The sequence below is a fragment of the Mustela nivalis genome (assembly GCF_964662115.1).
Source record: "Mustela nivalis genome assembly, chromosome: 7".
Lineage (NCBI taxonomy): Eukaryota > Metazoa > Chordata > Mammalia > Carnivora > Mustelidae > Mustela > Mustela nivalis.
In genome coordinates, this window is record NC_139026.1 from 30,542,937 (window position 1) to 30,555,441 (window position 12,505).

At 36.8% G+C, this 12,505-nt stretch overlaps 1 protein-coding gene across 8 annotated transcripts in view; it reads left to right on the top strand.

Moving 5' to 3' along the window:
- CEP290 (centrosomal protein 290) overlaps positions 1-12,505 on the top strand; it is a 99,726-nt gene that overhangs the window by 36,138 nt on the left and 51,083 nt on the right. For all 8 annotated transcript variants that reach the window (XM_082738857.1, XM_082738861.1, XM_082738854.1 and 5 more), the window contains one exon: positions 3,110-3,283. In XM_082738857.1, the coding sequence (XP_082594983.1) occupies positions 3,110-3,283 (174 nt within the window). The remainder of the gene's footprint in view (positions 1-3,109; positions 3,284-12,505) is intronic.

A 12,505-nucleotide genomic window follows, 5' to 3' on the forward strand; every position in this document is an offset into this window, starting at 1 on the left:
CACAAAACAAATGGAGGATTGCCGGGGGGAGGGGGATAGGGAGAGGGTGGTTGTGCTATGGACATTAGGGAAGGTATTTGCTATGGGGAGTGCTGTGAAGTGTAAACCCTGGTGATTCACAGACCTGTACCCCTGGGGCTAATAATACATTTTAGGTTAATTAAAAAATTAAAAAAAAATAAAAAGAATACTCCATCCATAATCCATTGTACTTTAATACTTTATGTTGCATCACTTTAAGAGGTAGAATGTTTGATAGTCCCATGTTTCATGCATGATTATTATCTTAAGGGGCAAACAGTCATATATCTCTATTAATAAGTGACTTAGTTAACTGGTGATATTTTGGTACCATGCAAATAACCAGTTGTTTGCCAGGCTTTAGGATCCACTGATGATTGTTGTTATCTGACTCAGTTATTTCATTAGAAGTTGCAAAAATTATTTTCTAGTTATGTTGTTTTCTACATGTATTGTCCAATAGTCTTTTGTAAAATAAAGAGCTTTTCCGCATTAGTCCAGGCTATTTATTCAGTTATCTTAAAGTATAGTCCTACTAGAAAGCTTCATTCTTTCTTTCGAATGATAGTCTTCAGAAATCAGAGATGGTGTACTCTGCTTCAACTTTTGCCAGACTTACCCAGCTTTCTGTTCTTTCAGTATCATTACAGACTCACATACTTAGTTGTTGTTTGTTAGTCTTCATTGTGGCCAGTGGGAGCTCTTTGTAAAGCCAGCTCTCATTTCCTTTTGACAAGAATCCAGTAGTCTTTGAGCCAAGCTTCAAATGTTGGTTTGTTTTCTGGCACAAGATATTCAGGATTTAACTTATATGATTTTATACAGATTTGAAATCAACCGTTATGCTAAAGAACCCTGGTTCTTTTTAGTGGGAAAGGCATTTAGATACCAAAAACTGGTCACTAGATATTACTGTTCTTGAAGTTTCATTGCTACTTGGTCCCCTTCAGTGGACAAATTAGTAAAACGTGTATATTTAAACCATGAGTTCATATTGTTATCTCCAATTCAGATTTAATATAATAGGGTTAGGAAATGGTATGGAGTTGTTACTAACTTTGATTTAGTACTCGTATTTTCTTTTTCTTACATGGAAATCTGTTATTAACATTAAAGTAATTGCTCTATCCTATAATATTCACACATTAATTTGAAGATAATCTTGCATTGGTATTAACAACAGCAGCAGCAGTGCTACCAAATTTAGTTTAAAATTTCTATATAGTTCTTATTTTCTTTAGAATATCTTTCAATAGGATATAGTCAAGGTAATCTATTCAACAGTAACTTGAAATAATTTTCTTAGTGTGGTTATGCTATAAATTTGCTATATAAGTTAGGCTCATTTGTTTTGCCTTTGTCTTCAAACTCAGATGTTACTTTTGTTTTCTTTTTTTAATTTGATTTGAATATATAAAACATCTGCATGTTTCAAACATATAGTCAGAGAAATCTTACTTCTCTATACCTTTGACTCCATTCTGCCCTCCCTGCTCTATGTAACTGATTATCCTTTTAATGATTGCATACACTGTATACTCTTTTACACCTGCGTTACATCTTGTTTAGCCTATTTTAAGCATGTACATTTTGAGTTTACATGTCCAAATTTACATAGGATCATGTAAACAAAAAAGAATTCAAAATAGAATTAAAATGAAGCTGAGTTCCTTACTATTCACTTTTAAAAATAGTAATAGGTGAAATTGTAATGCTAACAAACATTTTCCATGTGATCTTAAAGCTGACCCCTGATGCAGAAAGGAACTTACTGAATAATGAAAGCTATTTTTATTTGGACATGTAATAAGGAAACTTTGAGTCTTCAAAAGTGTTCTTGTTTTTATTTTTGTGTTTTTCTTGGAGTATTGCACATATAGCTAGTGCATGGGGTAGAAGGGAAAAAAGAACTAGAATGCTCTTCTCCTTAACCTGATTGTTCAACCTGTGTTTGGGGCCTGGTACATGACCACTGGAAAGCCACAAATTGGGTATTTTTAGGGAATTGGAAATAGGAAACTTCTCCCCATCCAAATAAATTGTGAAGCCAAACTCCAAGGGTATGGTAGAATAATGTGTACTTACGTAGGTGGAAAAGAAAAGCTGTAAAAATGAGATGTGAAGCGCAATTAATGAATATTTTTCGCTCATTATTGTACTTCAGAAGAAATTTTAACAGTAAATTCTTTTTTTTTTTTTTAAGATTTTATTTATTTGTGAGAGAGAGAAAGAGAGACAGAGTGAGAGAGCATGAGGGGGAGGTCAGAGGGAGAAGCAGATTCCCCATGGAGCTGGGAGCCTGATGTGGGACTCGATCCCAGGACTCCAGGATCATGACCTGAGCCGAAGGCAGTTGCTTAACCAACTGAGCCACCCAGGCGCCCCAACAGTAAATTCTTTATCTTCGTCACTTTATAAATTTGGTTATTCCTTACACTATTTCATCAACTTACTTTAGAGAGAAATAAAAGTTCAGATTACTTCTTCTTAGTGTTAATATAGTGTCTTGGTGTTGTGTCTTTTTATAGTTGTATAGCTGAGTAGAACATGAAACAAGTAACTGAAAGTCTTTCATATTATTTATTAGAGATAGCTATGATAGAGAGAAATTTTTTTCTCCTCAGGTATTGTTTGCTTCATGTGAACAAAAGGTTTTCTTTTATTACAAAGCTACTTTGTGTAACTGTAATAAGGAGAAATAGCTATCGTAATGTGGTGATGCTAATTTTGCCACTCAGCTAACTAAAGGCAAGTTTTTTTTAATCTTACAAAATTTAGAAAAGCCATCCAGGGATATATTCTGAGTGATATATTTTCTTGCTCCTTTGTATGGTGTTTTTCTGGAATTAATTTAATTTTGTTTTATTGTGATAGTTATGAAAGAATTCCCTTTATTTTTATTATTTAAAATCTCTAAATAATATTATTTCTTATAGGAAACAAAATAATTATTTTAATTTTTTAATACATGAGAAATCTTTAAAAAAAAAAAAAGATTTTAAAATCTGTATTCCTTTTAGCTGTATTGTCTTATGCTTCACCAGAAAAAAATACACTAACTTAACTCAGTGTATCCTTATTTACACAGGAGATGGCCATTTTCAAGATTGCAGCTCTCCAAAAAGTTATAGATAATAGTGTTTCTTTGTCTGAACTAGAATTGGCCAATAAACAATACAATGAGTTGACTGCAAAATACAGGGATATCTTACAAAAAGATAATATGCTGGTTCAAAGAACAAATAAATTGGAACATTTAGAGGTAAGTTTACGTGGTCCTTAAACCTTGTACTATTAGCTGTTTTTCTTGGGTGGTCGTACCGGTACGTGCAGAATGACTTCCAGATGACTTCATCCTGTCATCCTTCCTTAGTCCACTTGCATAATTTTATTTAATCAAGCCTCTTTTCCCCCGGCACTTAAAAAAGAAAAAGACAAGCATGAACCAAATAGGAAAATTATAACTAAAAGAGAGAGAATCATTCAGTACCCATCCCTTTCTCTTCCCAGTGCAAATTATTTTCTCATAATCCTTGGCTTATTATGTCCCTTGGGATGATGTAGCTGAGAATGGCTCTTCCTGGACCATGGATGAGCTCTGGAAGTTCCCATCCTTTCTTACTGTACAGATAAGAAAAATAGGATAAGGTATCATAAGTTTCTTTCAAATAATATGTGAATCTGGCCCAGAATCCTTTGTAGTTCTCTTCTAGCCACTTGACTTCCATACCTTTAACAGTAGGCAAAACCAGCTCCTGATTTGTTCATCTTCTTCTTCAAAAATAAGAACTTATGTGCTTGCTTCGGCAGCACATAATACTAAAAAAAAAAAATAATAATAAGAGCTTATGTCTTTTGACTTACTCTCTTTTGTGATCCTCTCCTAGGACAGGAATGAGGTCTAATTTTGAAGTTTTTTAGATTGTACTTGTGTAGAGAGACATAATCAAAGAACACCCAAATGTCATTAACAGCTTTGAATGACTTCTATAAAATTATCTGAGTTTTTTTTCCTTTTTTTTTTTTTTTTTTTTACAGATTTTATTTATTTATTTGACAGAAATCAGAAGTAGGCAGAGAGGCAGACAGAGAGAGAGAGAGAGGAGGAAGCAGGCTCCCTGCTGAGGAGAGAGCCCCATGTGGGGCTTGATCTCAGGACCCTGGGATCATGACCTGAGCCAAAGGCAGAGGCTTAAACCACTGAGCCACCCAGGCACCCCGCTCTTAGTTATTTATTAATACTAACTATAAGTAATCATGATCAGTTTACTTTTTACTGTTTTTACTAATGAGAGATGATTATGTTAATTTTTATAGAAAATTTAAGTATTTAGCTGTGGTAATAATTTATTTTACTTTTTCCCCATCTTTCATGTCCTTTGCCCTCTTCCTCTGAAGCATTTGAAAATCCAGTATAGCAGTGTGTTAACATAGAAATAAGTAATTTTTAACTTTTATTTATTTTTGCAAAGAATATTTTTGTCTTCCTTTAAAATTAAAAAAAAATTACATTTGAATTATATCTCTTCCTCTCCTTCCTGCATCTTGATTATAATTATGAATATATATTTATCCCTATTGACAATGTTTTCATTTTATTCTTTATTATGTGTATTGTGTGTAGCCATTACTCCTGTCCCTATCCCCCATATTACCTCCTCCTTACTACCACTGTAGTGATTATTCTATACATGAACCTGACCATGTGACACCCTGCTTCAAACCTATCAACAGCTGCTAGTCACTTAAAGAGTAAAAGTCAAATTTCTTTCATGATTAGGCCCCACTTACCTCATGTCATCTCCTGTGATGCTCTAAGTACTTTTACAAGTTATGTTTTTGACACTGAACTACTAGTTTTCTGGAACACAGTGTTTTTCCCTATATATGTCCTTTCATAACCATTGTTTCCTTGTCTAGGAGCTCTCCCCTCTCTCTCAGCTTATGTGCTCAGTGAATTTCTGTTCATGCTTAAAACTTTGTTCACACATTATCTTTTTTTCAGAAGCATCTTTCTTTATTGAACAAAGATCCTCTGTTTCTATTAGTTCCCTGTCTTATACATAGTTCGGCTCTTTATTTCACACCATATTGTGAGTGTTGATCATCTGCATCCCCAACTGGAATATTAGCTTCTTAATGTCAGGAACTCTACTTATTTCATTTTTGTGTGTTTAGTGCCTCCTGTTTGGCACACAGTTAAACCTAATAAGTGTAGACCTTGAGAGAGTGATTAATGGTGTAGAGCCATAGTGCAAAGGCCATCAGATGTGATTAGGAAATCATTGATGCCTGCCAAGAGTGAAGTTCTTGAGATTAAAGGTGATGAAATTTTAGAATATAGAGTGGGTGATAAGGAAATGCAAAAAATGAATGACTGATAAGGCAATAGAAAAACTAGAAATTAGATGACAGAAGAAAAGAGAAATAGATACGGGCCAAGGTAGAATCAAGATAAAGACTTGTTTTATCAACTTCTTTTTCTTTTAAATAAAGGAGACCAATGAAGTTTGAGGGGAGAGGGAAAGAAAATTTAAAGCAAATAGGGAGAGAACAATTAAAGATTGGAGAGGAGGGTGGTAAAAGCGTGCCTTTGCTGCCAAGGCAGGGGAGTGAGAATAGGATCTGGAACAAAACTGAAGTTCTCCAAGAAAGTCAGGAAGTGGGGGCACAGGGAGACGAGAACGGGAATTCTGGATACACCTTGCCTGGATCGTGGTTGATATATTCAGCTGGATCGTGGTTGATATATTCAGCTGGATCGTGGTTGATATATTCAGCTATATATCCCCTCAACCACATCTCACCAGAATGACTAGGAGGAGGAACACCCAACAGAGGAAAAATTCAAAGACCATGCCCTCTGCCACAGAATTATTGGATATGGACGTAAACAGTATATACATAGGGACTTATGAAAGTGAATTCAGGGTAATAATTACCCAGGCAATGGCTAGGTTGGAGAAAACCATTAGTGGCAATATAGAATCTCTAAGGGTGGAAGTGAGAGCCAATCTGGCAGAAGTTAAAAATGCTATCAATGAGATCCAATATAATCTAAATACTCTTAACAGCTAGGGTAACCAAGGCAGAAGATAGAATTAGTGATCTAGAAAACAGACTGATACAAAAGAAGGATCAGGAGGACCTGGAACAAACAGCTTAGAAGCCATGAAAACAGAATTAGGGAAATAAATGATGCCATGAAACGTTCCAACGTCGAATTACTGGGACCCCCCAGGGGGTGGAGAAAGAAGACTAGAAGATTATAGTTGAATAAATTCTGGATGAAGATTTCCCCAATCTGAGGAATGAAACAAGTGTTCATGTCCTACAGGCAGAATGGACACCCTGCAAGATCAATGAATCTCAAAAGATCTCCAGACACTTAATTGTGAAAATTCACAAATCATAATTTTAGACAAGAGGTCCTAAGGACACCTTAGGGGAAAGAGATTCCTTATATACAGAGGAAGGTCCATCAGAATGATGCCAGACCTGTCCACAGAAACCTGGCAAGCTAGAAAGGGCTGGCAAGACATAATCAGGGCACTAAATGAGAAGAACATGCATCCAAGAATACTTTAACCAGCAAGGCTCACATTCAGAATGATTGGAGAGATTAAGAGCTTCCAGAACTGGCAAGGTTTAAAAGAGTATGTGACCACCAAGCAAGCCGGCACTACAAGAAATATTAAGGGGGGTTCTATAAAAGAAGAAAGAACCCAAGAGTGACATAGAATAGAAATTCACAGAGACAATCTATAGAAACAAGGACTTCACAGACAGCATGATGTCAATAAAATCTTATCTTTGAATAATCACTCTCAAAATGAATGGCCTATATGCTCCCATAAAAGGGCACAGGATTGCAGACTGGATAAAACGACAGGACCCATCCCTAGGCTGTCTACAAGAGATACATTTTGAACCTAAAGATACATCCAGACTGAAAGTGAAGGAATGGAGATCCATCTTTCATGCCAACGGGCCTCAGAAGAAAGCTGGGTAGTGATTCTCATATCAGATAAATTAGATTTTAAGCCAAAGACTATAGTCAGAGATACAGAAGGACACTACATCATTCTTAAAGGGTCTATCCACCAAGAAGATCTAACAATTGTAAATATCTATGCCCCCAATATGGGAGTAGCCAACTACATAAGCCAACTGTTAATCAAAAATAAAGAGTTATATTGATGGGGCACCTGAGTGGCTCAGTTGGTTAAGCCTCTGCCTTTGGCTCAGGTCATGATCCCAGGGTCTTGGGATCGAGCCCTGCATGGTGGGGGGGTCTCTGCTCAGTAGGGAGCCTGCTTCCTCCTCTCTCTCTCTGCCCACTGTGATCTCCGTCTGACAAATAAATAAATAAAATTTTTTTAAAAGAGTTATATTGATATGAATACATTAATTGTGAGGGATCTTAACGTGCTACTCTCAATAACAGACAGATCATCTGAGCAGAAGAGTCAATAAAGAAACAAGAGCTTTGAATAACACATTGGGCCAGATGGACCTCATAGATATATACAAAACATTCCACCCTAAAACAACAGAATACTCATTCTTCTCGAGTGCACATGGAACTTTCCCCAGAATAGAATACATTCCAGGTCACAAATCAGGTCTCAACTGATACCAAAAGATTGAGATTCTTCCATGCATATTCTCAGAGCACGATGCTTTGAAACTGGAACTCAACCACAAGAAGAAGTTTGGAAGGAATTCAAACACTTGGAAGCTAAAGACCATCCTGCCAAAAATGTTTTGATCAACCAGGAAACTAAAAAGAACTCAAAAAATTCATGGAAACCAATGAGAATGAAGACACATGGGTCCAAAACCTATGGGATATGGCAAAGGCGGTCCTAAGGGGGAAATACATGTCAATCTAAGCCTCACTCAAAAAAAAACTGAAAAATCCCAAATACACCAGCTCTCTTTACACCTTAAAGAACTGGAAAATCAACAACAAATTAAGCCAACCCCACACACAAGAAGGGAAATAATCAAGGTTACAGTAGAGATCAATGAGATAGAAACTAGAGATACAGTAGAATACATCAACTAAACTAGAAGCTGATTCTTTGAAAGAATCAATAAGAGTGATAAACCATTGGCCAAACTAATCCAAAAGAAAACAGAGAGGACCCAAATTAATAAACTTATGAATGAAAAGGGAGAGATCATAACACCAAGGAAATAGAAACAATCATCAGAAATTATTATCAACAGTTACATGCCAATAAGTTAAGCACATTAGATGAAATGGATGCATTCCTGGAAACCTATAAACTTCCAAAACTGAAACAGGAAGAAATTGACAACCTGATAGACCAATACCTAGTAACGAGATTAAAGCAGTGATCCAAAACTTCCCAAAAAATCAAGAACCCAGGACCTGATGGATTCCCTGGAGAATTCTACCAAACAATCGAAAAAGAAATAATCCTTATTCTCCTGAAGCTGTTAAAAAAAAGAAAGAAAGAAAGAAAGAAAGAAACAGAAGGAAAACTTCCAGACTCTTTCTATGAAGCCAGCATTACACCCTTATCCCCAAACCAGGCAAAGACCCCATCAGAAAGGAGACTTTCAGACCAATATCCCTAATGAATATGGATGCTAAGATTCTCAACAAGATCCTAGCTAATAGGATCCAACAGTACATTAAAAAGATTATCCACTATGACCAGGTGGGATTTATCCATGGGATGTAAGGGTGGTTTAACATTCACAAATCAATTGATGTAATAGAACAAATCAATAAGAGAAGAGAGAAGGACCACATGGTCCTCTCAATTGATGCAGAAAAAGCATTTGACAAAATACAGCATCCTTTCATGATTAAAACTCTTCAAAGTATAGGGATAGAGGGAACTTGCCTCAACTTCATAAAATCCATCTATGAAAAACCCACAGCAAATATCATTCTCAATGGGGAAAAGCTGAGATCCTTCCCTTTGAGATCAAGAACATGACAAGGATGTCTCTTTTCACCACTGTTGTTCAACGTAGTACTAGAAGTCCTAGCAACAGCAGTCAGACAACAAAAAGAAAAAGTATTCACATTGGCAAAAAGATGTCAAAGTCTCTTTCTTTGCAGATGACATGATACTTTATATGGAAAACCCAAAAAACCCCACACAGAAACTACTAGAACTCATACAGCAATTTAATAATGTGGCAGGATACAAAATCAGTGCACAAAAATCATTTGCTTTCTCATACACTAACAATGAAACCGTAGAAAGGGAAATTAGAGAATCGATTCTATTTACTATAGCACCAAGAAGCATAAGATACCTGGGAATAAACCTAACCAAAGAGGTAAAAGATCTGTACTCAATGAACTATATAACACTCGTGAAAAAATTGAAGAAGACAGAGAAAGATTGAAAAGCATTCCATGCTCATGGATCGAAAGAATAAACATTGTTAAAATGTCTATACTGCCTAGAGCAATCTATGCTTTCAGTGCCATCCTGATCAAAACTCCACAGGCATTTTTCTTTTTCTTTTCTTTTTTTTTTTAAGATCTTATTTATTTATTTATTTATTTATTTATTTATTTATGTAACAGACAGAGATCACAAGTAGGCAGAGAGGCAGGCAGACAGAGGAGGAAGCAGGCTCCCTGCTGAGCAGAGAGCCCCATGCGGGGCTCGATCCCAGGACCCTGAGGCCAAGGCTTTAACCCACTGAGCCACCCAGGCGCCCCTTTACAGGCATTTTTCAAAGTGCTAGAACAAACAGTCCTAAAATTTGTATGGAACCGGAAAAGGCCCCAAATTAAGGAAATGTTGAAAAAGAAAAACAAAACTGGGGATGTCATGTTGTTTGATTTCAAGCTTTACTACAAGCTGTGATCACCAGGAGAGTGTGGTACTGGCACAAAAACGGACACATAGGCTAATGGAACAGAGTAGAGAGTCCCGATATGGACTGCAACTCTATGGTCAAATTATCTTCGACAGGGGCACCTGGGTGGCTCAGTGGGTTAAAGCCTCTGTGTTTGGCTCAGGTCATGATCCCAGTGTCCCAGGGGATCGAGCCCCGCATCGGGCTGTCTGCTCAGCAGGGAGCCTGCATCCTCCTCTCTCTCTCTGCCTGCCTCTCTGCCTGCTTGTGATCTCTGTCAAATAAATAAATAAAGAAGTCTTAAAAAAAAAAGTATCTTCAACACAGCAGGAAAAAATATCCAGTGGAAAAAAGGCAGTCTCTTCAATAAATGGTGCTGGGAAAATTGGACAGCTATGTGTAGAAGAGTGAAACTTGACTGTTCTCTTACACCATACACAAAGATAAACTGGAAATGGATAAAAGACCTCAATGTAAGGCAGGAATTTATTAAAATCCTGGAGGGGAACATAGGCAGTAACCTCTTTGACATCAGCCACAGCAACTTCTTTCAAGACATGTGCCTCCAAAGGCAAAGGAAATAGAACTGAAAATGAACTTTTGGGACTTCATCAAGATCAAAAGCTTCTGCACAGCAAATGAAACAGTCAACAAAACAAAGAGGCAACCCACGGAATGGGATAAGATATTCGAAAATGACACTACAGACAAAGGGCTGATATCCAAGGTCTATCAAGAACTCCTCAAACTCAACACTCAAAAAACAGATAATCATGTCAAAAAAATGGGCAGAAGGCATGAACAGACACTTCTCCAAAGAAGACGTACAAATGGCTAACAGACACATGAAAAGATGTTCATCATCATTAGCCATCATGGAGATTCAAATCAAAACCAATTGAGATACCACCTTCCACCAGTTAGAATGGCCAAAATCAACAAAACAGTAAACAGCAAGTGTTGGAGAGGATGTGGAGAAAAGGGAACCCTCTTACATTGTTGGTGGGAATGCAAGTTGGTGCATCCACTTTGGAAAACAGTGTGGAGATTCCTTAAGAAATTAAAAATAGAGCTACCCTCTGACCCTGTAATTGCACCACTGGGTATTTATTCCAAAGATACAGATGTAGTGAAAAGAAGGACCATCTGTACCCCAATATTCATAGCAGCAATGGCCACAATCACCAAACTGTGGGAAGAGCAGGATGCCCTTCAACAGACAAATGGATAAAGAAGATATGGTCCATATGTACAATGGATATTATGCGTCCATGAGGAAAGATGAATACCCAGCTTTTGTATGGACATGGACGGAACTGAAGAGATTATGCTGAGTGAACTAAGTCAAGCAGAGAGAGTCATTTATCATGTGGTTTCACTTACTTGTGGAGCATAAGGAATAATATGGAGAACATTAGGAGAAGGAAAGGAAAAGTGAATTTGGGGAAATCGGAGGGGGAGATGAAGCATGAGAGACTGTGGGCTCTTAAAAACTGAGGGTTTTAGAGGGGAAGGATGTAGGTGGATAGGTGAGCCTGGTGGTGAGTATTAAGGAGGACACGTATTGCCTGGAGCACTGGGTGTGATACATAAACAATGAATCTTGGAACACTGAAAAAATAAAATAAAAATTTTTTAAAAAGCAAAAAAAAAAGTAAGGAAGTAAGAGAAAAGGGGTAGAAAGATGTTGTAAAACACTAATCCCTCTTTTATTATTTTCCTATGTATTTATAGGACCTAGACCAGGTTAATTATGCCTGTTACCTGAAAGTCATGTTTAATTCCCTTATTTTGCCTTTCTTCTTATAACATCTCCTTTAAAGAAAACCTCATAATCCTATTTTATTATTCTTCATAACACATATTACCTGACATTATATTATATATTGGCTTCCTTACCAACTACGCACCCCCCACCCCCAAACACAAGTTCTAGGATAGCATTTGTTTATTATTAAAGTCCAGGCCTTAGAATACCTGACATACAGTAAGCGTTTTGTTTGTTATAACAAAAAATGAGCAAATTAAATTTGTATGCCAACTCCTACATTTATGTGTCCAGCCTGACTTCTCAGTGCTGTAATGGAATTACCTACTTTACAACTCCTGTTTCAAGGGAATCTTAAATTTAACATATCCCAAATAATCTCCTGATGTCTGTCTTTCTCCCAGTCTTTTCTGTTTCCGTAGGCACTACTATTACCTACTCAGGGAAGATACCTTAGTTGCTTTCTAGTCGTTTCTCTCCCTTGTCATTTTTATATCTCAAATAAAATTCATTCATATCTGTCCTTTTTTCTCCCATCTTCACTGCTGGGACCCTATTCATCAGAACTTTGCGATATCTTCCTAATTTCTGATTTCCCTGTGTACTACTTTATTTATTCTTTACATTGCCTTCAGAATGATTGTTTAAAACTTCCTCCTTAAAATCTTTAAATGGTTTCCTATTATATATTAAGTTAAATTCCAGTTCCTTAACTTGATATACCATGCCTGGCCCTGTTATCTCTCCCTTTTTACCTCATAGCACTCTTTACTTTTGCTGACTTTTGCTGACACCCCAGACTCAGTCCTGCATCAGAGCATCTGGATTTATTTGTGCATCAGCTCTTTCCCTGGCTGG